This window comes from Pseudopipra pipra, chromosome 18 (genome assembly GCF_036250125.1).
Source record: "Pseudopipra pipra isolate bDixPip1 chromosome 18, bDixPip1.hap1, whole genome shotgun sequence".
In the NCBI taxonomy this organism is placed as follows: domain Eukaryota; kingdom Metazoa; phylum Chordata; class Aves; order Passeriformes; family Pipridae; genus Pseudopipra; species Pseudopipra pipra.
In genome coordinates this window covers 332,046-359,766 of record NC_087566.1, presented here as the reverse complement: position 1 = coordinate 359,766, position 27,721 = coordinate 332,046, and the positions used below count along the sequence as shown (strand labels likewise).

Here is a 27,721-nt window from a genome sequence, read left to right as displayed (position 1 = left end):
CGCCTTTCCCCCTCCGTGCCGCCATGCCGGGCTCGCCCTGCGGGCTCCTGCTCGACTACAAGACGGCCAAGTTCTCGCTGACGCGGAACCGGCGGGTGGGGCTCCTGCACCGGCTGCTGCAGCTGAGCGCGCTGGGCTACCTGCTGGGGTAGAGATGCCTGCCCCTGCCCTCGGGGGGCGGCCGGGGGTTCCTGCTGGGGTAGGGACCTCCCCGCCCCTGCCCTCGGGGGGCGGCCGGGGGTCCCTCAGCGTCCGCCCCCCCCCTCCCCCCCCGGCAGGTGGGTGCTGCTGCTGCGGAAGGGGTACCAGGAGCGCGACGCGGCCCCGCGTGTCGCCGTGGTCACCAAGGTGAAGGGGGCGGCTCCCGCCGGGGCCGCGGGCCGGCGGCTCTGGGACGCGGCGGATCTCACCTGGCCCCCGCAGGTACGGCCGGGCCCCGGGCGGGGGCAGGGGGGGCACATAGGAGGTCAATCCCCTTGGCAAGGGAACGCCGCCGGTACCATTGGCCTCCCAAAGCCCAAACGTGGCCATTACTGCCTGTTCCTCCCGGTAACAGTGTCACAGGGTATCCCCTGGACCCACCCTGGTGTCACCCTCCTCACTGATGGTACCTTCTTGCTTCCCAGGGAGAAAATGTGCTTTTTCTGGTGACCAATTTCATTGCCACAGTCCAGCAGGCCCAGGGCACCTGTCCCGAGGTGAGTGCGAGGGCTGCCCCAGCCCAGCCCCCAGGGGGTGGTGGATGGAGCCATCTGTCCCGCTCCTCGGTGGAACCCAGAGGAAGACCAGATAAAAGGGGAAAATGGATTTATATTCCCAACAAACCTGATTCCCCTCATTCGCACTGCTCCATAGCTCTTCCATGCTCATCTGCACTTGCTCTGTCATGCCTGCATGAGCCAAGGTGTATATCCATGCTCTCTGGCCAGAACTGCTTGTGGTGACCAGGACGAAGGACACTTGGGGCCTCACCAGCTCTGGGCTCCTTGAGTGGTGGCACTGTATGACCATTCCAGGCTTTCTGCTGCCCTCGAACAAGGGGATGCTTTGACACACAGTCCATGGATACCTGTGTCATGTTTCCTTGATAACTCCTTGCTGCAGGACTAATGTCCATCTTAGCATCCTGTTTTTAGGAGGAACAAAACACAAGGTCTAGGTGGTTTCCCAGCCAGCCAACACTTAGTGGTATATGTTCTCTGAGAGAAGTCTTCCCTTTAAGACTGGGGTCAGGCCAGCTCCCTCCGATGAGCTCTCCCAGGCTGGACCTGGCTTGGTAGATGGGAGCAAATGTCCTTTAAGCTGAGCTGCTCCTGGCACCTTGTGCCTGAGCCAAGCACTGATTGTCCTAATGGTCCCTTCAGCTCCTGCTGTGGCCAGATGCTGTGGAAGAGGAGGAGCAACCCTGGTTTTGGGTCAGGGAAAATGGCACTAATGATCCATCTTTAAAATGCTGACAACCCCTGAAGTCCTGACAGGGAGGAAGACAAGTGCTGTAGGGCATTTTAGGGCTCTCACAGGCAGCCACAGGCATCTCTCGGTGCTAGTTTTGCAGTGTGCAAGCCAAGGGCACAGAGAGCAGAGGATTTCGTCCCGTTCCAGTGCTGGAGTGTGTGTGGGTGCCTGTCCCAGCCTGCACCCCATGCTGATCTCCTCAGGTTCTGGCTTTGAGGCTGTAGGTGACATTCATATTTGAAAAGCTTTGAAGATTTAGCAGTGACAGCTTTTGGCTTTGTGGGGAGTTAGAGCAGTCTGAATATTCTCTGACTGTTCTTGATGACCAAAGTATTCAGTGCTGGCAGATCAGTGTGTCTGGGGCCAGAAGCAGCACCAAACACAAGCCGAGCTGTTTTAGCAGCTGTACACGCAGTTACTCCTTGCATCCTTTTATCCCTCTATTTTCCAATGTTTGTTCCTTTTCAGACCACCTAGTTCCCTCCTTTCCATGCCTTCTCTTCCTTCCCTAAACAACCCATCCCCTAAAACACCTGTGCAATACCCAAATGTTCTCCTGCATCCCATAATGACTCTATACCCCTAGGCAGTGAGCCCCCACCCAGCCCAAAGGTGCTGCTCCTCTTAGCTCACGTTAGTGGGTTTCACCCCTAAACAAGAGGCTGAGGCTGTCCTGTGGCAGCCCTGGGAAGGCCTGGACAGATCCCCACTTCTTCTGACTCCATAACTGGGGGTTCCCTGCCTGCATTTGAGCCTCTGTGCCCCCTGGGTCTTGGGGAGGTGGGTTTCTAATGGGCTAGTGACTCCTGCCATGGCCTGGGGTAGCTGGAGAAGGTGTTAGTGGTATTCCCCCACCTGCCATCATCTCTCTGTGTTTGAATAAGAGGTTTTTACTGCTCCTGGGAACCAGGTAGGTCCAAAGTGAGGGTGAAGCTTTCCCTGTCTCTTGTAAAACTTGTGTTATGCTGGATTTAGGTCTACTAAGCTCTTCCCCAGGTCATTTGTTGTGGTGCTTTACAAGGTGCTTAATGGGCTCAGTCATTGAGGCCCTCATGCTGGTTCCCAGTTCCAGCTGAAAGGTCTGAGTTAGCTCTGGAGAATTCCTCTGCCTCTGAGGAGCAGGAGACATGTGCTCCCAATGGCATGGAGACAGGCGGGAAGGATTGTCCCTCAGGCATGCCTCTCTCCTCATTGGTTGGAGGCTGTCCAGGGTCTGGACATGGTGAATGGTCTTTAACTGTTTGGGAAGTGCTTGGAGAAACAGGAGTAGAGGCACAGCAATGGGGGTGAGTGACAGCATGGCCTCAGGTGGCTGCACAGCACAATGACAGCACTTGTCTCTTGTCCCTCCCAGAGCCCCTCTGTCCTTGACGCGATGTGCACAGAAGATGCAGATTGTCCCATGGGAAACCCTGTGGTTCATGGCAATGGTACTGGGAGTTTTGCTTAATAAACATAAAATCCTAGAATGGTTTGGGTTGAAAGAGAACTTAAAGCTCATCCAGTCCCACTCTCCTGCCATGGCAGGGACACTAGCCCAGGTTGCTCCAAGCTCCATCCAACCTGGCCTTGAACACTTCCAGAGATGGGGCAGCCACAACTGCTCTGGCCAGCCTGTGCCAGGGCCTCACCACCCTCACAGGGGAGACTATCCCATCTAACCCTGCCCTATGGCAGTGGGAAGCCATTCCCCCTTGTCCTGTCATTCCAGACTGTTGTCCCAAGTCCCTCTCCAGCTTTCTTGGAGCCCATTTAGGCACTGGAAGAGGCTCTAAGGTCTCCCTGGAGCCTTCTCTTCTCCAGGCTGATGAACCCCAACTCTCTCAGCCTATCTTACATTCTCTCATTTTTAGGGATAAAAACTGGGAAATGTGTGATGTTCAATGCCACCCATTCCACCTGTGAGATCTATGGCTGGTGTCCTGTGGAGAACAGTACCCTGCCCAGGTAATCACAGATAAGGGGATAGCAGGTATTGGGAGCTTTGATTTCTTCCCTCTGTCTAACCAGGAGCCTGACCCTGAGACTCGCCCAAGGGCAGCTGTGTTCAGGGAGACCTTTGACATCAGTCTCCCAGTCAGTTAAGGTCAGAGAACTTTACGCAAGAGCGTTTCTTGCTGCTGTCCATTGTGGCCAAAATTTTGGGATTGCGGATGAGACTGTGGAGCTTGGGGAATGGGGCTGTGCCTTGACCACTGTGCAAGACTTGAGTTCATTGGTGGTTGTTTTCCAGGAAACCTCTTCTGGCTGAGGCAGAGAATTTCACTCTCTTTATAAAAAATACTGTCCACTTCACCAAATTTAACTTCTCCAAGTAAGTACGGTGCTTCCCAGCCAGCCTGAGCCTGGTCCAGCCTCAGCACTGAGCCTACCTGTCATGGGGCTGAGCACCTGAGGCTATGTGAAGCCATGTGCCACCCAGGACAGGTGGTGCTGGGCAGTTACAGGCAGGATGGATGTTCAGGTGAACACCCTATGTGTGCAGCTGTAAAAGCAGTGGGATGGGGACAACTCAGAGAGAGGGACTGGTCATGTAGAGCACTGTGCCCATGTAGAGCACTGCAGAAAGCTGGACTAGGCCATCCAGGGAGTGAGACTAATATTTTTGCCTTAGTCCTTGCAAAGTGGTTTCACAGAAGCCAGGTAAAGGGCTGCACTGGCCTCGCAGCCCCAGGCATGCTGACTGTGCTGCCTTACCCTGGCAGAAGATGCAGTGTGGGGCAGCTGAACTGTCCCTGCTGTCACCCCTGGAGCACTGAGTCGAGCTGGGTGGGAGCTGGGTGCTGGGGGAGAAAGAAGAAACACAGGGAGGTACAGGGGAAGGCTATGGCAGATGCTATGAAAGATGAATACTCTCTGTGATTCCTCTGGGATGGTTTTACTCCACCCTCTCTCCATCTGAGGCTTTAGGCAAGGCAATGACTTTCCCCCCACTGAGAGCACTGGGGGGCCCACTCCAGCGGGAGGGTCCCCTTTTCAGTCCCACAGACAGGCTCTATGACCTCCCACACTCTGTCCCCCCACCCCTGCTGTCTCAGGTGCAACACTTTACAAACCAGTGACCCCAGCTATTTCAAGAGCTGCACATATGATCCAGTCTTCAATCCCTCCTGTCCTGTGTTCCGTGTACGTAACATGGTGGAGGCAGCTGGAGAGCACTTCGGAGACCTCGCACTGCTGGTACTTGGTTTTTATAGAAGTATGGAAGATGACTCAAAATTCCCCAAGGATGTGAGCAAGAGGCAGAGGACAGGACTGACCCTGAAATGCTAAGGGAATGTATGATCTAGGAATGTCTGAACAGTAAAGAACTCAGTTTCTGATCCCATGCTTCTCCTGGAGTAAAATGTGTTTTGCAGGGGGGGAGCATTGGAGTTCTCATCAAGTGGGACTGCGACCTGGACCACCCTGCTGCCCAGTGCCAGCCACAGTATTTCTTCAGCCTGCAGGACACAAGGTACAATTTCAGGTGAGGATGCTGGGACAGTGGCCACATGGGGCTGTGGGATGAGCACACTGCAGTCATTTGAGATCTCAGTTCTGATGGGTGCTCTGATGGGGCACAGTTTGCAGGTGTCATTTGCAAACTCACCTTCACTTGGTTCACCAGTCTGGGTGGGAGTGTTGGTCTGCTGGAGGGCAGGAGGCTCTGCAGAGAGATCTGGACAAGCTGGATCCATGGGGTGAGGCCAGTGGTGTGAGGTTCAACAAGGCCAAGTACCGGGTTCTGCATTTGGGCAACAAAAGCGCCATGGAATGCTACAGGCTGGGGGCAGAGTGGCTGGAAAGCTGCAGGCGGAAAAGGACCTGGAGGTGAACGTGAGCCCAGGTTGGTAAGGCCAAGGACACCTGGACTGTACCAGCAATGGTGTGGCAGCAGGACCAGGGCAGTGACTCTCCTCCTGTCAAGAAAGACATTGAGGGGCTGGAGCATGTCCAGAGGTGGGCAGGAGAGCTGTGGAAAGGTCTGGAGCACAAGTCTGATGAGGAGCGGCTGAGGGTGCTGAAGGGGCTCAGCCTGGAGAAAAGGAGGCTCCGGGGGGACATTCTCACTCTCTACAACTCTCTGATGGGAGGGTGGAGCCAGGTGAGGGTTGGGCTCTGCTCCCAAGTAACAATAGACAGGACGAGAGGAAACAGCCTCAAGTTGTACTAAAGGAGGTTTAGATTGGGTATTTGGGAAAATTTCTTCACAAAAAGGGCTGTCCAGCCCGGCAGAGGCTGCCCAGGGTGGTGGTGGATTCGCCATCCCTGGAGGGATTTAAAGGCTGTGTAGTTGTGGCACTTGGGGATGTGGGTTAGTGGAGAACATGGTGGTGCTGGGTTAAGGGTTGGACTTGATGATCTTAGAGGGCTTTTCAACCTGAATGGTTCTGTGATTCCAAGACGATAGGAAATGGTAAATCAGGGTAGGGCCTGTTAGTACCAGGATGCTATGGCAGATCTACTGTGTTTGGAGCTATGCATGCCATTACTTCCCTGAGGCAGGGTTCTCTGGCTGTCCACACCTGAACTGGGTGCACTGGGAGCTGTGTTTTCCCAGACTGGTTGCTGAGGGGATGCAGATGCCCCACTGCTGATGCCAGCCAGTGAGTCGTGGCAACACGTGTATCACCCAGGTCCCAACCTGGAGGACACCAGGTGTGCACAGGTACACGGTAGCCCCAGCAACTCTTTGGCACTGGCAGCCCACTTCCCTCACTGCTTTCTGAGGTGTGTCCAATGTCTCCCACAGAACTGCCTCTTACTACTGGGGCTCCCAGCGGCAGCTCTACCGGAACCTGCTGAAGCTTTACGGCCTCCGCTTTGACATCTCCGTGCACGGCCAGGTACCGTGTCCTGCGCAGCCCCGGCAGCCCCCAGGGCTGACTCCTCGCACCACTCCCCACTGCTCTCCTGCAACCACCCCTGGGGCTTCCTGCTGCTGTTGCTTCTTCCCATCCTGGTGAGCTCTTCACCTCTTCCCAGAGTTTTCCAAGTAGAGTGGGAGAAAATTATCTCTTTCATTTAAAGAAAAACCTCTTGGTTATTCCCTGAGCAGGGAGGCTTCCCTCCCTGAGGGTCTGACACAGGGGCTGTGAAATGTTGTGTAGGCAAGGTGAGCTGGTCTGGGTTTATGGGCATCTCTGAGGGTCTTGAGGGGGAAGCACCCTGCCAAAGGACAACCTGAACTCTTCTGAACCTGGACAATTAATCCCCTTTTGATTAATTGTACCCTCAGGGACAAAAGGTGTGGGCATGATCATGGCTAGACATGGCCCAGCCATGTGAGCTGAGAGCCCTGAAACCTCCAGTGTCCTGGGCTCCTCCCACAGCATGGGCAGTAGATAAGAGGAGGATTCTGCCCCTCTGCCCTGCTCAGGTGAGACTCCACCTGCAGAGCTGCTTCCAGCTCTGTGGTCCCTAACATAACAGAACGTGGAGCTGCTGGAGCAAGTCCAGAGGAGGCCACAGAGATGTTCTGGGGCTGGAGCCCCTCTGCTCTGGAGCCAGGCTGGGAGAGCTGGGGGTGTTCACCTAGAGAAGAGAAGGCTCCAGGGAGACCTTAGAGTCCCTTCCAGTGCCTAAAGGGGCTCCAAGAGAGCTAGAGAGGGAGTTTGGACAACAGCCTGGAGTGACAGGATCAGGAGGAATGGCTTCCCACTGCCAGAGGGCAGGGTTAGATGGGATATTGGGAAGGAATTCTTCCCTGTGAGGGTGGGGAGGCCCTGGCCCAGGTTGGCCAGAGAAGCTGTGGCTGCCCCATCCCTGGAAGTGTCCAAGGCCAGGCTGGACAGAGCTTGGAGCAACCTGGTCTAGTGAAAGGTGTCTGTGTCCATGGTAGAGGGGTGGAATGAGATGATCTTTAAGGCCCCTTCCAACCCAAACCATTCCATGATTCTGTGATCGCTGACACTACTCTGTGCAGCATCACAGACACGCAGTGCTCAGCTGTGCAAGAAGGAGTCTGTACTGAGAGCTCTTGGCACCCTGAGAGATGTCCACAGCTGGACTGTCATGCTCAGCAGCACCCTTTGCACCTGAAGAAGGTGAAGCACTGTGCTGGTTTAAAGGTGAACCAGCAGGGGAAATGAACTCAACTCAAAAGAGAGATTATAAGTCAGAATAACAATTTAATAAAATAATACAATAAGTACAATTATACAGACAAACAATTGGTTTTAATCCACAAAACCCAAATATATAACCCAGCACCTTGGGGCAATGAACAGAGTGGTGTTCTTTGGGCCCCCTGAGTCCAAAGGAAAAGTGAGGGGAAAACCTGCTGGTGGGAGAGCTGTTGCAGTCTGGTCAAAGTGGTGATTGCAGTCCAGCCAAGGGTGGTGGTCTCAGTCTGGTTGAGAGCGGTGAGCTGCAGTCTTCCTCTGGATCCCACGAGTGGTGAAAAGGTTCCAAAACTCCAAGTTTATATATTCTCCAGTTCAGGCAGGAATGCCCAGTCCTCCCCTCAGAGTGGGGAATTCCATAAAAGGGTATGAGGATGCTCAGTCCTTCCCTCAGAGCGGGGAATTCCATAAAAGGGTATGAGGACAGGAACATCTTCCTATCTCGCAGGCCTCTACTGCTAACAATTTCTAGGAAATGGCATGGAAGGCTATAGAATACACAGTTTTGGGTTACACCCATACCATGATGAACTGGTCTCAGCTGTCCTAACTAGGACAAGCACACATCATAGGACAGGATGCACCACTTCTGGGTAGTGAGGGCAGGTCCAGCAGCAGGAGAGAAAGCTGGGAGAGAGACTGTAACCCCAAAATCTCTCCCCCCACAGACCACCAGACTCATTTGAGCAGAGAGGGACACACCGCATCAGGGCCATGTTTGCTGGAATATGGTTCCATGGGTGGCAGCTGCAGCAAGAGGGAGGCTCCTGCCATGCCTGGGGGAGCAGGTGCGTCACAGTAACTTCTGCTGCCACCAGGTCACCAGCTGTCAGTTCCTTCCTTGACAGCCAAAGGGGCTTGGAGTCAGTGCAACAGCAATTCCTAGAGTTGGGCATGGAGAAATGTTCCTGGATCCCTCCTGCACACCCCAACTTTGCAGGAGGCATGTCCAGGAGTGCAGGGGATGCACCAAGGGCAGGGAAGCCCAGGGGACATGCACCAAAATAGACAACCCCATTGGTCACAAGGTCACATGGTTTTAAGGGATAAAAAGGGCACTGAGTTTGAATTAAAGCCTCTTTGATTACCATCTGATCAGGGAGCAGACTCCATTTCTTTATCATATAAAGACTCAACTTTAAGCACACCGCCCCACAGTCCACACCCCTCTCATCACTCTCTACCCACTGTCTTCCCTCTCCACTATTTCTCACTAGGCTGGGAAGTTCAGCATCATTCCTACTGCCGTGAGCTTCGGCACAAGCATTGCCTTCTTTGGTGCTGTGAGTACTCCAGATACGCTCTTTTCCTTCAATCCATGGCTTGGGATTTGCCGCTCATCAGTTGTTTCCCTGCCTGCCTGGGCACAAGGCTTCCTGGGTGCCAGTCAGCGTGAGCAGGAGATGGTCTGGCAGGGTGTCAGCTCCCGTTTCCCTGTGACCATTAGCAGTAATGACAGCACTGGGATCCTGAGCACTGTCAGTGTCATGTCTCGTGGAGGCCGGGTGTTTGTGTGGGCCCTGGGAAGGAGCATCGCTGGGATGCTGCTGGCAGGGGAGAGCAGCTCCTCTCTCTGCTTCTCCCCTGACTCTAAAGTGACCTGGTGTCCTGTCACCAGATGGGGCAGCTCCTCATACCGCCCTTATATGGCTCATCCCTTCCAGCAGGTAACTGGAAGGGAGCCTGAGGTCCCCCACCTGCCCCCTCTTTCGTCCCTAACATGCTCATCCCAGTCCATACACAGCTGTGAGGGCACTGGAAGAGCACTCCCTGTGTCCATCCATTGCAGCCCAGGTGATCCTGTCTGACCTCCTGTGCAGCTCATGGGAGCCTGTTGGGTCAGAGAGGAGCCATTGGAGTTGGCAGGTGACCTGGCCGGAGGCAGGGCCGGCTCGCTGCCCTCAGCACTGGCCCACAGCCAGCTGCGGGGCTCAGTGGGAGCCAGGGTGGAGGGCTAGACATTCCAGCGGGAAGTTTCCCCGCGTACAGTCTTCAACATCTGTCTGTCTCCAGGCTACAGTGGTCTGTGACCTAGTTCTGCTCTACCTGGATGCAAAGGCTGATCTGTATTGGAAGGAGAAGTTCGAGGAGGTAAGGGTGGGACCACATGGGAGAGAGAAGGTTGGAGTGAAGGTTTTTGGAGTGAATAATTTTATGATTTTCTGCCCCTTGGTTAAAACTCAGTTCACAAGATCTGGGAAGATCCTGGTGGAGCAGCTGTCTCCAGCTTTTGGGCTTGATGGCTGGTCTGAACTGGGAGAGGGATGCAGCTGGTACCAGGACTCAGGGAAAGCTGCATCACAACCTCAGTTCCTGTTGGACAACAAGGGGTCCCCATGGGGACCTTACCTGGAAATGTGACCCAGCTCCACACTTATTCTTCTTCCAAAGGGAATCTGGCTGGACTCCATGCAGAGAGAGGGCAGCTCTTCAAAGCACATCCTGTGCTGCAGTTCAGTGACAGATTTTCATGCCTCACATGATTCCTGCTGTGGGAATTCACTTCCTTGGTGAATCAGTGAGTCACAGGGAGGCCCCCACAGAGCAGGAGAGCTGCCAGCCCTGCCTCAGTTCATCTCCAGCTTTGTCTGGCCAAGTCTTTGGAGCTTCTGAGGACTGAGATCCACCAGCTCCTGGTGAACTGCCCCAGGGCTGCACCATCCTGCTGGTGGAGAATGTTCCTCATGCCAGATCTCAAATCAGGAGCGGAGTGGGAGTCTTAGAGAGTGAATCTGTTCTCATGCGACCAAGGAGAGCAGTGCAGGTCCACCTGGGCCATCCCCGTGCCTGTTGTACTGTTACCCCTGTTAATTTTTCAGGCAAAACCCCCTAAAGGTAAGCCCGAGGCCTCAGCTTATGGACATCGGGAATGCTCCACCACAAGCACCCTTCCCTCCAGAGCCACCTCCAGGTAGACATGATGGGGGCATGGCTGCGGCCCAGGTGGAGGTGGGCCAGTCCTGGCCCAGGTGTGCACTGCTGGGGTTAAGGTCTGCTTTTCCTGGAGAAACATTAGCAGCGGCAGCAGCAGCAGTTCTTGGCTCTTGGAACACAAAGCCATCCCAGCTGCCACTCCCAGCACTGATAACTGGTGCCGGAGTAGAGCTGTGCTGGGCAAAAGAGGCTTAAAGCACTTTATGTTTCTCCACATTCTGATGGCTGTGGGCTTTGATTTCCCATGAAAACCAGAGATGCAATGGAATAAAGCTGTTCCAAAAGTGGGAGGTGGCTCTGCTCTGTCTCAAGCCCTGCGAGTGGCTGTCAAGTTTTGGGATGCTGCTCTTGCACCTCGCAGCACCCTGCATGCTTCCAGCTGGGATGGCTTCATGTGAGCTGCCCAGATCCTCAGGAGATCCCTGGGAAGCTCAGAGAGGATTTAAGAGCCCAGTTTAAGGCTCCAGCCCTGAGCTGGTACTTCCTGGGGGGTGCAGTGGCTTCTGCACCCCCAGTTCCTGCCTCCTGCCAGGGCTGATGCTCAGCAAGGACAGGCACAGCCCTGGGGCAAGCCGGAGTGTTTCAGAGGGGCTGATCCCTCATTCCCACCTGCCTCGGGCTGTATCAGCCTGGTGCAGGGCAGGGTTTGTCCGGGTCCGTGCCCAGGGACTGCTCTCTGAACTCCACAAGGCTCAAAAACACAGTATCTGTGGGTTCAAGCACCATTTAATGTTCCCTACCGGGACTGACTGCATGGTTTGGAGGGGTCCTGCAGCATCACCCCACCTCAGCTGCCTGCCCCCCTGTGCCCCCTGGCCGGCCCCTCCTGCCCTCTTGGAAATGCTGCAGGTAGAACTGTGCCGCCAGCTGCTTGGTCATGGTCTTCAGCGCCAGGAAGGCAGCCACAATCTCGGCGAGGAGGAAGGCCAGGAACAGGCTGTGCATGGGCATCTCCAGTGGCAAGTGAATGACCTGGCTGTCTGTCAGCAGGAAGAGCAGGAGGGGCAGCTGGATCAGGAAGGAGAGTAGCAGGAACCCAGCCAGCTCAGGCACCTGCAGGAGCAGAACCTGCTGAGATGGGATAAGGAGGCAGCGGTGGGGTGGGGGGACCCTCTGTGACCCAGGAGCTCCCTGCATCACTGCCAGCCTTGGCACCCAGGTATCGGGGACGTCCTTGCCACGCAGAGCTGTGGTCGGATGTGGTGAGATGCTGTCAAACCCAGTGCTGGAGGGTTGCACCCACAGGAAGGATACAGCAGGAGGGCGAGTGGATCTCCTTTGTCTCCTGCCTTCAGGTCCTGCCTGCACCCATCATTCCCTCCTGGGACAACTCCAGGCAGAACCCCAGGAGGAAGGGGCAGTGATGGGCACTTGGGTTCCAAGTGAGGGGCCATCAAGCTCCCCCAGCTGGGCTGACCCTCACTGAGTATAAGGGGTTTGTGTGCCAGGGCAGGTGGTGTTTACCTTCTCCTGGAGATTGCCCAGGTAGCCCAGGTAGAGTCGGGAGCCCTCAGCCAGCGAGAGAATGAGGAAGGCTGTGACCAGCAGGAACTGGTAGTGCCAAGGCAGGAGGTGGTACTGTAAATGGGGGCACAGCCTTGTCCCAGTCAGCTCCAGCCCCTGCACCCCAGTCCAGCTGTCCATGCCCAGTTTCCCATTCCCTGTGCACCATTCCCTGCGCTCCATTCCCAGATACCTGTGCCCTTCTCTCATCCCATTTGCCCTGTCCCCTGCACCCCATGCCCAGTGCCTGGGCCCTCCTCCCCATACCCAGTGCTCCATTCTCTGCCAGCTTCCACCAGGCTGGTGCTCAGCTCTGCCCACTTTTCTCTCCCAGTTTAACCTTTCCTGCCTGGAAAGTTCATGATTTCCATTTCTGGCAGCCAGAGATGAGCCATATCGTCTCATGGGGGTCCGGCCATTTTGGAGACCCATTAATTCTGAAGAGGCTCCCCTGTCCCCTGTTCACTGTTTCTCTCCTATGACAAGGGAGGCTGGGCAGGAGCAACTCCCCCCTCCCCATGTGCCCCATGGGACAGTACCTTCAGCTGCAGCATCATTCCCTCAGCCAGGCACCAGACAGGGAAGTAGTAGACGTTGAAGTAGAGCATCACCTGGAGGGGCAGGCTGGCCAGCACCTCGTGGGCTAGGCAGGATGGGCAGGGGTGGGCAGGCTGCTCAGCAACTCTGGTGTCCCCCTATTCAGAGGGACCCCCACTTGCAGCTCATGGAGTGGAGCAATAGCCCTTGGGTACCACAAACAGCTCTTTGCAGCAAATGTTCTTATTTTTGCTCCCCTCCTTGGTGGGGGAGGTACAGAGACCCTTTGGGTGCTCCTGGCTCTGAGGCACCCAGGTGCTTTGGTGATGTGCTGAGCACGCTCGTGGTGATAACTCCCTCCCCAAATCCCCCTCCGCAGAGCCCCACTGCCCATACCTGGCTGGTAGATGTGGGCAGTGCCGCTATCCTGTGTCTTATTGGTGATGAAGAGGGAGCCGCTGAACGCCACCAAGCCCCGGCGCAGGTTGGGGGGCAGCGGGGTGTGCGCAGCCATGGCTGACAGCTGAGCCCTGCTCGCCCCAGCCCGGCTCAGCCAGGATTAGCTAGGAGGGAATCAGTGGGATGACAGGTCAGGCTAATACGTGGGGCCACCTGGCCATTGGCTCGCTGGGAACAGGGCTACTGAGCTGGGAGGGGGATGTGGGGAAGAACTGCCACCTTGGAACATCAAGCCTACATGGCAATCACAGGGTGGAGTTGCAAAGGAGTCGCAAGTCAAAAGCATCTCCCCTCCACAGTACCTTTAGAGGGTGAGCAGCAGGTTGTAACCATCACCATGACAGGGACACAGTGGTAAACTAATCAACTGCACCCTCTCCCAGCCAGGCTATATCAGCGTAATTACTGCTCAAAGCGCCCTGACAGAGGAGGATGCCACACAAAAGAATGATGCTCTTCACCTGTAATGCTTCTTCGAGGCCTCCAGGCTCATGGAGTATTTACCCATCCCCGTGATCTCCCCTGCTAACAGGCTGCCCTTGTAGACCTCCACGCTGCTCAGTGTCCCAAGACTCCATCCAGGCTCAGACAGGGGGGGATGGTGTGTGAGGGGTTGGTTGAGCCAGAGGTGAATGGCAGGGAAAGGAGATGGCACTGCAGGGACTTCAAATTTAAAATAACAGAATCATTAAGGTCGGAAAAGTCCTCTAAGACCAATAAGTGCAACCAATTAACCCTGAACTGCCAGGTATCCCACTAAACCATGTCCCCAAGTCCAACATCTACACATTTTTTTAACACTTCCAGGGATGGAGGCTCCACCACTGCCCTGGGCAGCCTGTGAAAGGGCTGGACAACCCTTTCCATAAAGAAATTTTCCCTAATATCCAACCTAAACATCCCCTGGTGCAACCTGAGGCCATTTCCTCTCACCTGGCCAGTTGTTATTGGGGAGCAGAGCCTGACCACCATCTGGCTCTACTCTCCTTTCATGGAGCTGGAGACAGCAAGAAGGTCACCTTTGAGCCTCCTTTTCTCTGGGCTGAGCACCCCCAGCTCTCTCAGCCACTCCTCATCAGACTTGTACTCCAGACAAGTCTGCTCGGTTGCACAGCTCGGTTGCCCTTCTCTGGACACGCTCTGTTAGTCCTACCCAACAGATGTGGTCTCATTTCACGATCTTCAGCCTCCAACCCACCCCATAAGGCATATCAGAGAAGCTGCCTCAAATAGTGGGAGTGAATGCTGCAAATGTGGTCTTTGAGGACCAGGCACTGGCAAGGGACACAAGAAACCAAAGAAAGAGAGGATTCTTCTGCTTGATAAAGCCAAAATGAAATTGCAGAGCTCCCTGCCATATGCTGCCAAAAACAAACCATCCGGGGCTGAAAGTGTAGTAGACCAATGCCTGACTGACTGAAGTCATCAGATCATAGAATCACAGACTTGTTTGGGTTGGAAGGGACCTTTAAGACCATCTTGTTCCACCCCCTGCTGTGGGCAGGGACACCTTCCACTAGACCAGGTTGCTCCAAGCCCCATCCAACCCGGCCTTGGACACTTCCAGGGATGGGGCAGCCACAGCTTCTCTGGCCAACCTGGGCCAGGGCCTCCCCACCCTCACAGGGAAGAATTCCTTCCCAATATCCCATCTAACCCTGCCCTCTGGCAGTGGGAAGCCATTCCCCCTTATCCTGTCACTCCAGGCTGTTGTTCATAGTCCCTCTCCAGCTTTCTTGGAGCCCCTTTAGGCACTGGAAGGGACTCTAAGGTCTCCCTGGAGCCTTCTCTTCTCCAGGTGAAATACCCCCAGCTCTCCCAGCCTGGCTCCAGAGCAGAGGGGCTCCAGCCCTCAGAGCATCTCTATGGCCTCCTCTAGACTTGCTCCAGCAGATCCATGTCCGTACTCTGCTGAGGACCCCAGAGCTGGATGCAATACTCCAGGTGGGCTCTCACCTGAGTGGAGTAGAGGCAAAGCCCCAGGCGTGCTGTGCCCAATATATGTCTACCCAGGGGTCCTGCCAGCACATAGGGCAAGACATGGGCAGGGTAACAGGCACAGCCCAGTATCTAAGGAGCAGGAGCTGCTGGAGAGCTCACATCTGCACAGGCAAGCAGGGTGAGCAACCAAGAAGATACCTCGGCAGTCTGGTGAAAGTAACTGTGATGGGGCAATGCAGCTGGGGGTCACTAACAAGCTGCCTGTGCCCCAGCTGGATTCTCATTCCTCATGGGAATGGGCAGTTCTGTAAGAAGAGATGGAAACTTTCTGTCCTGGTATGAGAGGTTGCAAGATGTGCCTGGAGAGGTGGCAGAGAAGACAACCCAGCCTTGCCCAGCTCCAGGACAGGCTCACCACCGGGAAGCATTTGCCGAGGCACTGGACAAGTGCTCCCAGGTTCAACACCATCCCCCACCACTGCAGAGTGGAAATGTCCATCTTTTGTGGATCCAGCAGACACACAGTGGTCCCTGTTCATTGCTGCGTGCTGGAGCCTGCACATCCTGCCTACCTCCCCCCTGGTCATTCCGCCTGGGAAAAGCCTTGCAGTGAAACCAGAGAGACAAATCAGAGATGTGACAGACACTGGTGACATTTCTATCCAGCCAAGATCTGAAAGACTGGAAATAAATAACAGGTGAGATGGACACAGGTGGGAAGCCTCCAGAGAAGAGGTACTTGAATCCCCTGGTGAACCTGCAGAGTTGACCCAGGGTCTTGGAAGGAATCAGAAATTACCCAGATCCCAAGAATAGTATTGCTTTAATTCATAGGGGGCTAATCAAATTAAAAATATAAATTCTCTTGTTTTGGACTCAGGGTAAAACACTGACTGCTGGGGAAGGAGTCGCCCCCAGGACAAAGCACTGGAAGCTCTCTGAGGAGATCCTCACCCTCCCACTCTGTTGGGTTGACAGACACAGGGCTGTGGCTGGCCAGGTCCACTCCTGAGCTGGAGACACAGCTCTTCTTCAGCAAGGGCAAGAAACAGGACAGCAGAGCACTTGCATGGTGGGCTGAGAAATGCAGCCTTGTCACTAGACGACAGGACAGACAAGTGACAGACGATGGACAGCTCCTCCGGCTACTTTTCCTCAAGTAACGCCTCAGCAGCAGCAGCACCAATCCCATGATGTCATCAAGGAGAGACATCCCAAGGCTGACTGGAAGGGTGGCCACCAAGTCCAAGGCTGCAGCTGAGCTGCTTTCCCAGCTCTCCAGGGACTCCTGCTCCACACCCTGGGGATGGACCAAGAGCTGCAGGTGCTGGGATGGGACCAATGAGCTCCAGAGCCCTCAGCATGGGCAGGGACCCACCTCTGCTGGGGGAGACTGGGCAGGACCAGCCTGGACCACACAATCACAGGCTGAACAGAGACCCCCCGGTGTGACCCCACCTCCTGCCCACCCAGATGCCCCCTAGAGTGGGTGAGCACAGGCAGAGCCGTGGCAAACCCTGCAACCAAGCAAGGAGGGAGCAGATGTCAGGCTCTGTGGGGATGCACATCAGAACTGTGCTGGGAGCGAAGAGAATTTGGGAAGGAGCATCATGCATGAAAGCACAGGAGCACCCAAAGGCACTCATGCTGGTTACAGAGGTGAGGGACGTGCATGGGGCAGATCTGCCTGGAGATCCTCAGCCCAATGGCAGCATCTGGAGCCACATGGCACCAATGCCCATTGCCACAGCCAAACCCCACAGTCTCTGAGGGCTGCTTTTCTAGTCCCACGGGAATTGCAATAACAGAGCCCTAGCCCAGCAAGCACCGGGGCAGAGGTGCCATAGGAGGTCCTCCTGGGAAGGTCAGTGCACAGTGTCAGGCATGGGTTCATCCAGGTCTCAAAGGGAAATGGCTGAGCCATGGGTTTCCCACCGGGTTGTGGAGCTGCTGTCCTGTCTCCCCACAGCAAGTGCAGCATCAGGACGGCACGGCCACCAGCAGTATTAGGAGCCTTTCCCTGTTAGCCAGGACATGTCTCCAGTTCTAAAAGAGGGAAAAACCAGATGGGGTGTTACTCAGCATGTGCAGCTCTCGATGCTGTCTTGGTGCTAGTCCAGACATTGGTCATTGGTGTCCATCCCCCCACCCTGCTGCGCTGTGCCCTTCCTCAGCCCTCATTCACATGTCATTAAACTGTCCAAAAAGTCCGTGCAGATCCTCAATTCCATGTAAAACAGAGCTAAAACTTTTTTTTTATTTATTTAAACCCAGCCCTCCTGGCATTCAGCTGAAAATTCATGAAAAGCCACCAAACCCCCAGCAAAGCATGGTCCCAACCAACAGGCAGCTGCCCAGTCCCAGCAGATCTATGCCTGATGTGGCTCCTGGCACCTCCAGCCCTACCACCCAGCACAGCAGCATCGCCCCCCTGTGAGGGGGATGCAAAACATGGATGCCCACAACGTAATCAGTGTCCCACGTGGGAATTAGGGATATGGCCCAATCAGGTGGCTGGCTGGCCCTCCTGCCAGCCCCCCACACCCAGCACACCCAGGACCCCAAATCGAACGTACTTGCCATGATGGACAAACAGCCTGAAGTTGTGAAAGCAGTAGGAGACAGAGAGAGAAAAGACATTCAGGTTTAGGTGGTCTGGTTTCCTCCAGGCCCCCAAGCCTGCTTCCACTCCCCACTGGGATGCCCATGAGATACCACCTCCTTCCCAGCCAGCAACCATTTCCTGACGTACTGGGGATTACAGCACAAGAAATCCTTCCCTGTGAGGGTGGTGAGGCCTTGGCATAGGTTACCCAGAGAAGCTGTGGCTACCCCATCCCTGGAAGTGTTCAAGGCCAGGCTGGACAGGGCTTGGAGCAACCTGGTCTAGTGAAAGGTGTCCCTGCCCAAGGCAGGGGGTGGGATGGGATGGCCTTTAAGGTTCTTTCCAATCCAAACCATCCTGTGATTTTCTGAACCCTATCTCCACTAGGTGGACGTGTGACATTCTCCCCATCCCAGAGGTGCCCAGGGAGTCTGAGCTGGTTCAGACCTGCCTGGGGGCCAGGAGTGCTCCTCTCCCTGAGCTTTTGAAAAGATCTGCTTTTATTCCACATGTGGAAACATCCCTGAAACAGGAACCCACATTCCCTCAGCAGCTTTGGTTCCTACTCTAAAGTCTTCTTCCCAGCTGTTACCACCTCCCTGGCATTTGCCTTCCAGCACCCACCCTCAGCACAAAGGGCTATACTCTTTCCTCTGCAAGGTCTTAAAAACAAAGTGAATGAGAAAAATGCCCCCTGCCTATGAGCTCCACTCCAAGGAAATGGAGGCCGAGACACCACAGGCCAGCATCCTGGTACCACCAGCTCTCTGGGCTGGGTTGTGCATAGAGGGTTGCGCACAGGCTTCACATTCAGCCCCTCTCTGTAGATGCCCTTGACTGACTGGTTGCCCAGGGGCACCCCATTATCAGGCAGTGCTTCCTTGGTGATGTGCCGGTGCCCAAAGGCAGTGAGTATCCCCCTCCCATGCAATCCGTGCAAGGATTTGGGTCCTGGTGTTTAAGACAAACCCCACATGTGCAGGATGCCAGAGGAAGCTGGAGGAAGATGGGAGGCAGCACTGAGGGGGACGGAGTAAGCAGAACAGGAAGGGAGATGCAAGGATATACAGAGGGAGCAGCAGGAAAGAGCTGCCTTTGGGTGCTCGGCCCTGCCCTGCACCCCTGGCTGTGATTTGCTGCTGCCCTGGCACTGCCAGTTTCTGCTACATGTCTACTTACTCCACATCGCGCTTCCGGATGGTCCTGCCAGCAGCCAGGACCTCAGCCACCTTGGAGACGATCGGGTCGTAGTTCATGCTGGCCACAGCCACCACCTCATCGCTCCTAGGGCCGGGCAGAGCAGAGTAGTTAGGGCACCCTGGATGGCCATGGCTCCATCACCCAAAATCCAGCATGCTGGAGAGAAGCGGGAAGCAAAGAGAAACACCCACTCCAGAGCCAGGCCTGATCCCAAGGCATGAGCACCACAGGGACTGTGCTAGTGGCATGGGACAAAGGTCAGGACAGGGCTCAGAGCTGACACGGCAGGCTGGCCCCAGTGATCCCACCAATGCTCATGTGCTGGCATAGTGAGCATCGTGAGGGTGCCTGGGGGACAGAGGCAGCTCTGGCACCCTGGCATCTGTGGGAAAACACCACCAAAGTTGAATCTGATGGTGATAAAAACCTGGACACCAGCAAGGATGCCTAGTGATTGCTGCGATCCCTGTGCTGCTGCCTTCTGCCAAGGGAGTGAGAGGCAGGTGATCAGGATTTCCCTGTGGGACACTTGGTTGGGATGCTCCACATCCTCTTCCTGATTCCCACCTCCAAGAGGGCAGAGTGCCCACCTCTGAGCCGTTCCACAGGACAGGAAGGGAGATGCAAGGATATACAGAGGGAGCAGCAGGAAAGAGCTGCCTTTGGGTGCTCGGCCCTGCCCTGCACCCCTGGCTGTGATTTGCTGCTGGACAGAGGTGTCCAACACCAGGGTCCCATAGCCCCAGTGATGAAGTCCTCATGTATAGAGATGTCCAGGCCAACTGGCTGTTCCCCACCAGGCTTGCAACACAACCCCAAAGATTGAGTGGGAAACCAATGAAGTGGAAGGAAGAGAATGTAAAAATGCTGGAAGAGCTTTGGCTAAAGGTCACAGGCAAATGAGAAAGGTTCTTCTACTTTGAGGTTTGCCGAGGTCAACCCAAGCATAAACCTTCAAAGACTGGCCCATGAGACAATTTATGAAGAGATAACTGAATGGACAAAAAACGTGAGATCAGGGAAGGTGTGTTGTGAGATATTAAACTCTGGAGATACTGTTGAGTAAACTGAAGCATAGAAGCACCTATCAAACCAATATCAGCTCTTCAATCTGCTGCCAAAGAGCTCTGTGATTAACAGAGCAAAGGACAGCCAGGGTGGGGGGATGTGTGCCTAGTTCCTAAGAAGAGGAGAGCAAAAGCCATGTTTCAGAGGACAATTCATCCCTGTGCAGCCATGGGAGTAAAAGCCATCTCTCGCAGCTGTCCACAAAACCATGGGGCAGTTCCATCACAGACTGTTTTCACAAGGCTCCTATTTCTAAATCATCATGGCTAGGCTTCTTGAACGAAGATTTGGGAAAGGCTCTATCCACTATTCCTAAATAAGTTCACTGCAAATAAAGGAGAGCAAGTTTCCTGAGCATAGCCAGCTCCCACCTAGGAAACACAAAGTGGTTGGAGAGACCTATCCATCAAAACCAGGGGAAGATGTGCTGTTCCAAGGCAATGAATAACTAAGGTGTGTAAGGGAACTGAAAGGAGGACACACTCCACCAGTTGCCCACCAGCTCAGCCTCAAGCCCAGACAGTGCCCAACATGACCAGCCAGGAAGGTGGACACAGCCCAAACATTTCTGTCAGCAAGACATGGGGCAGCTGCTCCATTTACAAAATAACCCGTGGGATCCTGGTGAGCTGGAGCATTCCATATCAGCGGTGGCTTTTGAACACTTTGTCAGACAGATGGGGAGTCTGTAGGAATCCCTCTTTTTCAAAAGGCCTTCAGAGGCAACAAGACTTCCCTTCCTGAACCTGGGATTTGGAGCAATCTTGGTGTGAAAGCTGAGGGAAAAGGGAGCACAGTGGATGTGTCTACATTGTCTTCCTTCTTTTGCAGGGTTCAACACAACAGAAGTGGGGAACCATGAAGAAGACAGCCACAACAATTCCCTGGTCTCCAAGGTCTTAGGGGTGGGATGACATCAGTCTATTCTGGCTGAAGTGCTGCAGTGAAGGCAGTGTCCCATGGGGACATCTGCAGAGCACTGTCCTGTACAGGGACTTTCACTGACCTCTACACAGCTCTGACCAGTGAGAGATGGACAGCTTTCTTCTTCAAACTCCGGGGCAAAAAGAGCCTTATTGTGAAAGCAAATGCTGAGGATAGGCTGCAGGAGTGGGAACCACCAGTAGTTCCTGCAACAGCCAAGGAGGACCAGGAGAAGAGTCCAAACCACAGGGTGGGCACAGCAGAAGAAAGCAGAAGGAAATAGTAGGTTTGAGACTGTTCTCAGTCAAAAAGCATTAGCACCAACCAGAAGAACCACCACCAAATAAGAAAGAGGAAAAAATGCTCCAGTGGCCCCTCACAGAAGCACAAACAGGGACATTTGTGATGACAGCAGAGCAAAGCTGCAGGGGACACATTGGCTGACCCCCACCAGACGGTGCTCCTCAGTACCTCCGGCTCTCAGCGCAGAATGCCATCCTGGTACCCAAAAGACATCTCTGGGAGCCCCTCCTGGGTAGCAGAACAACACAGTGTTCAGTGGCAGACCCCCACTGCTGACCACTGGGTCCAGCTGCCCTGTGTGCCTGGGCAGACCTAGGCAGTCCCTGCCCCCTGCAGCCACCGCAGCACACAGAGCATGGGGCACAGAGCAGGGATTCCGGACCTTGCTCAAGGCGTTCCCTTTGAACAGGCCCCTCAGATGTCGAACTAAAGCAACCTGACCTTTCCTTTCTAATTAGGGTGGGGATAAAGAGCTAAATGCTCTGGTATGGAAAGGCTGCAGGAGGGGAACGTCCGCACAGCAGCTCTCCCCAGCACAGGTGGTGCCTTGGCACAAACACGCTCCTTTATGCAATTTTGGCCAAGGTGCCAGCACACTCTGAGCTGTGTCCAAGGTGCCAAGGGCCCCGGGTGCCAGCTAGAGCCTCATCCCCTGCAGCAGGTGTTTACCTGACATGTTCAGGCACCAGGAGGAGGAGGGTGAGAATCGGGGACCCATGGAGTGATACACTGAGCCCTGTGCCTCTCCAAGCCCGAGGGACACATCCAACTGCCAGGCTCCATTCTGGAGCAATGTGGCACCCTCAGGGAGGGAAGGCATGAGAGCCATTGGGGAGGGAACAGAGGGGCAGTGAGATGATCTCTGCAGAGCCACAGGTGGCTCCTGTCCCGGGCTCCCTCTTGATCCCTGCCTGGGTGCTGCTGCCGAGTAGTCTGATGGCTGAGCTGGGCAGCCCTTTGCTTCCCTGATTTCCCTCCCCCCATCCTTAATATCAGAAAGCACTTGGAAAAACCCCTTTGGCTCCGGTCGTGAGGAGGTTCTATGGCCACTGTTTTCAGATTTGGATGGGACAAAGGCAAGAGAAGAATAAACAGCAGCAAATATTTTGGGGATAAATTCATGGTGCACCCAGTCTAAACACCCAACACGGCTCCAGAACAGATGAGACAACACATCCCAGCTATCAACACATCTCAGGAATGCATTCCCAGGTAGGGTCCCAGCCAAGGGGAGAGGTGGGCTTCACTACAAGTGTAACAAAGTTCCTGAGCTGTTGCAAATGTTCACAGCTTGTTATAGACAGAAAAGGTTTTTGAGCTCGGTCTGTCAAACCAGAATCAGAATTGGTGATGCCTGAGCGCCCAGTCCAGCCCTGGTCACAAACCATTAACATGGTGATGAGATGGGAAGGAAATCTTTGATAGGCACTGCCACTAAAAGCCATCATCTGCTCCCCAGATTATGTGAACAGACAAAGGGCTTACATCTGGCAGAGATGCCAGGTCCAAAGACCAGTTTAACTTGTTCTACTATCAGCACATCATTTCTCCAGGGCCTTTTATTAGTGTCCCACAAGCTCAGTGTCCAGAGATGAACAAAACCAACTGACAGAAGCTCTGGTAAAACTATTTTCCAGTCTAGCAGAGCAATCTCAGATGAATGCCTGTGTAGAAAGATGGAAAAGAGAAACACCTACTTGGTATAAAATGCCACGAACTTCAGTTCATCTAAATCTCCCTGAATGACAACATCATCGAATCCTTCCGCATGGCCTGCAAAGCAGAGAAGAAGAAGTGGATTCAGCAACAATTCCTCTGTATCCCGCTCTAAGACAGGGTGTTTCACTCCAGGGCTACACGAAGAACGTCCTGTGGTGACCAAGAGACCAGCACAGGAAGATGTGGGTACCAAAAATAACAGAATCACAGGATGGTCTGGGTTGGAAGGGGCCTTAAAGACCATCTTGTTCCACCCCCTGCCATGGGCAGGAACACCTTCCACTAGACCAGGTTGCTCCAAGCCCCATCCAACCTGGCCTGGAACACTTCCAGGGATGGGGCAACCTGTGCCAGGGTCTCACCACCCTCACAGGGAAGAATTTCTTCCCATTATCTAATCTGAATCAACCCTCCATCACGTTTAGAGAAGTGCACTTCATGGCAGACAGGTTTCAGAGAAGACACCAAACCCCTAAGAAGCCAGGCAGGGAAGCAGACCTGCGGCACAAGTCGGTGTGGAGGGTCCACAGCAAGGGACGTGGCTGTGGCTCCTCTATGCCAGGACACCTCCACCAGCACAAATGCCACAGCAGCCTCAGGAGCCCCTTACCCGCATACCGGATGCTCTTCCCAAACATAGCAGTCCACAAATATGGGACAGTGTTGATCTCTGTGCCATGGGCCAGCATGTTGAGTGCAGCGATACGGCCTGGAAGACAGCAGTAGCAGGATTGAGGAATTCCCACACCAGGGCAAGCATCATGGTCTGCCTTCAAGTCACAGCACAGCATCAACATCCCCAGTCACAGAGCACAGGGAAACCAAGAACTGCTGCTGAAAACACCCCACACAGCAACAAAGACCAAGCAGAAAGCATACGACATCGTCCGAGGATGGGCATGGACTCCTTCCCATGGTGCAGCTCCTACTCGTCACCTCCACTGGCATGAGCGATATGCCCATGAGACTCTTTTCCCCTAGCTTCTGGAACAGTGACAGGGCTGAGAGCATGCTGAGCTCCCACCCAGACAGGGATGGGATGGACAAACCCCTGGAGGCACGGTGACTGTTGGGATATGGTCCCTGCTGCAGAGGCATGTCTGGACCAGGGGGCTGTGTCCAAAGGTTGACTTGGGAGCTGTGGTTCCAAAACCTCTCACCCAGGGCACCCACCCAGAGGGAAACCTCCTCACAGGACTGTGGCCTTGAGGGCAGCTGATCACACCAGGGATTTTAGGCTGACGTGAAGGGGACAAAGATTCAAGCTCTGCAACATGCTCCTGGGTCAGCCTGGCAGTGTGGGCAGCCCAGCTGGAAATCTGAGCCCGGGTTGACTTTAGGATTCGAGCTACTGAGCGCCCCCAGGCAAGGAGGCGAGCAGGCTCCTGCAGAAATGCAGATGCCAGGAAGCAGAGGGCATATCCCTCGGCACCTCTGCGCTTGTGACGAGGCACTGTTAGGCAAAGTTTGGCACAAATGCTGACAGATGAGGCATATTGGGCAGGATAAAATATACATGCTTCAAAATGTTCAATACAATCACCCAGTCTCCCTGTTGACAGTTATCTCATTCTCTCCTTAGAGGGTTTGGAAATTTCCTAGGAATCTGCAAAAGTCTCTTTTCTGCTAAGTACCTACCATGCATGTGGGCCATCTGCCAGTGGGGGACGTTCACCTTCTTGTTATTCCTCAAGGCCAACGGAAACGTGACAGCGTCTCCAGCAGCAAAGACCCCGGGGATGTTGGTCTGCATCATCTGCAGGGAACAGAGGTGTGCATTAGTGGGGTTTGCACCACACACAAACAGAAACAGAGAACTGCTCCAGACCTGCCATGTCCCCAGGAACACACAGACAACCTCTGCTTGGCTGTGAGACCCCCACATGGGATTTCATTCAGCCTTCTTCACTTTCAAAGGAGAACACATGGGCAGGGATACCCTACAGTATCCCTTTTCCAGTGGGTTATCCAGTAAAAAGAGACATGGACTGGCGTCCTGGAGCCCCTCTTAGAAGTCTGGCATCTGTCAGTGTTTGCAGATAGAGCCCAGCTTATCACATGGATGAGCAATAAGCACAGGGTGGGTGGCACAGAGCCCCAGCTCCCTGACAATGCTCCTTGCTCATGGCACACACCACCCATCAGCACGAGCACCGCTCCGCTGCAGTGGATACCTGGAATCATGGATCTTTCTCAATTTCTTTCCCCCCAGAATATTCACACCATTCCAGGGCAGCTCAGAACCAGATCCAAGCCAGAGCATTCAGGGCTGGGGTTTGCAAATCCCACACTTGCAAGGGTGGTCCCAGGTGCTCCTGATGATACTCCCAGAATCTCAGCATCTCATAGAATATCCTGAGATGGAAGGGACCCCCAAAGATCATCGAGTCCAACTCCTGGCCCTGCACAGGCCAACCCCCAGAATTCGAAAATTCCAATTCTGCCAATCTTGACAGATAAAAAGCCATGAAAAGCACCTGTGGCAGCAGTTTGGAGTCCCCGGGAAGCTCTTCTGTGAGGAGAGGTGACCCAGTTCCTCCTGCTCTCCCTCCCACAGGGGCTGCCCCTGGGCTCACCTTGTTGACCACAATGAAGCCCTTGGAATCGATATTGATGCCACTCTGCTTGAGGAAGCCCGTTGCTGGAACTGCACCTGTGGGAGAAGGCAAAGGCTGCAGCATCTGAGTGTCCCACAGCCCTGGGGGGCTGACCCCGAGACCAGCAGATCCCCTCGTGCCAGGACAGTCAGTCTGCCCAGGGAAAGGCAATGGCTGCCCTGAGAGCAGGGCCAGGCACCCTATGGAGACCCCACTGCATCAGCCTCTGCCTCCCAGGATCCCTATCCTTCCCTAAGCCATGATTGTAATCTGCCCATCACCCTTTTCTAGTGCTTGGAGGTAATTTTCAATGTAATTCTCTTTTATTTTGAAAAAAAATTATATTTAAAAGGGAACCTTTGAGTTTCCAGCCAGGGCTCCTTGGCCTCCCCCCAGTCTGTACCTTTGCTTCACCCTTCCTTTTCCTTTTTTAATCTTTTTTTCTCTCCAGCCTTCACAAATAAGAATGAAACTAATTCTGTGATTCTTCCACTCCACAGCATTTTTAAAAATTACTGAGATGGCAGGAAAGGGATTTTTTTTCCCCCTAAATGTAAAGGAGAAAAATACCCTCTTCTATGGGGTATTTTCTTTGATTTTATAATAATGGGGTATTCTTTTATTTTATAATAAAGGGTACAATTTTTGTTGCTGGCAGCAGCAATTTAAAAAAAAAAATTTAAAAAAATTGAGTTTGGGGAAGCTTTAATAAAAAACAACTTGAGGTGATGAAATTGCTTTGAATGTTTTTTTTTCTGGAAAAACCAAATGCATTACTATTTCCCAAATATATTTTGGGATGGAGGCTCTAGAAAGGCATTTTTTAGTTACTCAGATTCATGTGTGGCAGCCAAGCAGGGCTGGCCTATCACTGCCAGCACCCCTGGCTACCCAGCCCCAAGGAGCCCTTGCTGCCACATCCCCTCCAGCTTCTCCGGCACCGAAGAGAGCCCCCGAGCCCCCAGCTGAGCACCACACAACCCCTTACCAACACCAACAACACACACGTCGGCACGCAGGACCTTCCCACTCTTCAGCACAACCTCCTTGAGCTGCAGGAGACATGAGGTGGGGTGGGGAGCATCACAGTTATTTTAGGGACAAAACACCCTCTGCAGCAGCAGGAAGCCAAGCTGGCAGCTCGCCTCCTTTGTGACATGCAAGCTGACCATAAATGTTAGAAAAGCAACAGGAGGAGGGTGGGAGCAATGAAGCCACCTCACACACCACGCTGGTGCACTTTTGCTCCTGGCGACTAAACCCAGGAATATGAATTTCAGGGACTAGGAAAGAGGGGAGAGCAAAGCCCCAGCAGGGAATAGAGCAGCAGCCCTGAGGGATGCCATAGCAGTGCTGCCGGGGAGCCCCTGCCCACACCCTACCTTCCCCTCCTGCTCCCGCAGCTCTGACACTTCTGTCTGCATGTAGAACTTCACCCTGTTGCTCTCGAACATCTGGAGGGGGGACAAGGGACAAAGCAGGGGATATCAGAACCCTGAACCACCCCTAGTCCTGGTGTCCCTGTGCCCCCAGCACTGCCCTGTCCATCCCCTGCGCTCGCCTTGACCCGCGCTGCAAAGGGAGTTGGCACCCCCGCCCCTCCAACACGAGTCCAGAAGAAGGGGATCTACAGCACATGGACCATGAGAGGGAAGACACAGCCTGCTCTGTCTACTGACTGCTGCCATCACAGCTTTGTCAATAAATGTTAAGTAAATTAATTAGTGCAATAAGTGATACAAGCAGAACCCACTCTGTCACCAACCCTCCCCTCCAGATGGAAAAGAGAGGTCACCTTCATGACAGCACGGCCAACCCTCTCCCCAAAGAACTTCTTGAAGGGGACTTCCTCCAGCTCCACCAGGGACACCGAGTGGGCCCTCTCCGCAAGGTAGGCAGCCACCTCCATCCCTGGGGAATGGAAGCAGGTCTGAGTGGCTGTGGGAACCACCCCGGCACTGTCCTGCATCCCTAGAACTCGCTGCAGCAGAGGAGCCACCTCACCCACACTGACTGGGAAGGTTGGAGCTGCGCTACTGGGAGAGCTGGGGAGGCACCAGACCTGGTCACGCAAGGGGCCACACCAATTCGGGTATTCTTCAATGTAGATTTTGAAGATCAAAGGGAGGAACTGGTCATGATGAAGCCCCAAAGTGCCCTGGTGTAGTGGGTTTCTATGGCTAGGTTTGGTAGCAGCGGGGCTACAGGGGTGGCTTCTGTCAGAAGCTGCTAGAAGCTTCCCCTGTCTATGGTGAAGCCAATGCCAGCCAACTCCAGGACAGGCTTCCTGCCGCTGGCCAAGGCCAAGCCAATCAGGAGTGATAGTAACGCCTCTGGGATAACATATTTAAGAACAGAAAGCTATTGCG

At 54.2% G+C, this 27,721-nt stretch overlaps 2 protein-coding genes across 8 annotated transcripts in view; one reads left to right on the top strand and one right to left on the bottom strand.

Annotated features, from left to right (window-relative positions):
* The first annotated feature begins 23 nt into the window (after positions 1 to 23).
* LOC135423881 (P2X purinoceptor 6-like) lies at positions 24 to 26,086 on the top strand. Of its 4 annotated transcripts, none has more exons than XM_064674535.1 (12): positions 24 to 148; positions 279 to 423; positions 627 to 698; positions 2,810 to 2,885; positions 3,309 to 3,402; positions 3,689 to 3,769; positions 4,494 to 4,635; positions 4,815 to 4,924; positions 6,191 to 6,284; positions 8,780 to 8,845; positions 9,576 to 9,653; positions 20,641 to 26,086. In XM_064674535.1, the coding sequence occupies exons 1-12, from the start codon at positions 24 to 26 to the stop codon at positions 20,710 to 20,712; spliced, it is 1,155 nt and encodes a 384-aa protein (XP_064530605.1). In that variant the 3' UTR covers positions 20,713 to 26,086. The 4 variants fall into 4 exon arrangements, with proteins under 4 accessions (XP_064530605.1, XP_064530604.1, XP_064530603.1 ...); XM_064674534.1 differs by lacking the exon at positions 20,641 to 26,086 and adding an exon at positions 10,382 to 10,784; XM_064674533.1 differs by lacking the exon at positions 20,641 to 26,086 and adding an exon at positions 9,747 to 10,375.
* AIFM3 (apoptosis inducing factor mitochondria associated 3) overlaps positions 15,743 to 27,721 on the bottom strand; it is a 50,361-nt gene continuing 38,382 nt past the window's right edge. For 2 of the 4 annotated variants that reach the window (XM_064674526.1, XM_064674527.1), the window contains exons 12-21: positions 27,148 to 27,263; positions 26,735 to 26,806; positions 26,341 to 26,404; positions 25,332 to 25,408; positions 24,394 to 24,511; positions 23,366 to 23,464; positions 22,734 to 22,809; positions 18,721 to 18,825; positions 17,513 to 17,533; positions 15,743 to 16,982 (exon numbers count right to left, since the gene is read on the bottom strand). In XM_064674526.1, coding sequence (XP_064530596.1) covers positions 16,943 to 16,982; positions 17,513 to 17,533; positions 18,721 to 18,825; positions 22,734 to 22,809; positions 23,366 to 23,464; positions 24,394 to 24,511; positions 25,332 to 25,408; positions 26,341 to 26,404; positions 26,735 to 26,806; positions 27,148 to 27,263 — 788 coding nt within the window. In that variant the 3' untranslated portion in view covers positions 15,743 to 16,942. Of the gene's footprint in view, positions 16,983 to 17,512; positions 17,534 to 18,720; positions 18,826 to 22,733; positions 22,810 to 23,365; positions 23,465 to 24,393; positions 24,512 to 25,232; positions 25,409 to 26,340; positions 26,405 to 26,734; positions 26,807 to 27,147; positions 27,264 to 27,721 lie in introns of all 4 variants that reach the window. The other 2 variants (XM_064674525.1, XM_064674528.1) reach the window with 2 other exon arrangements.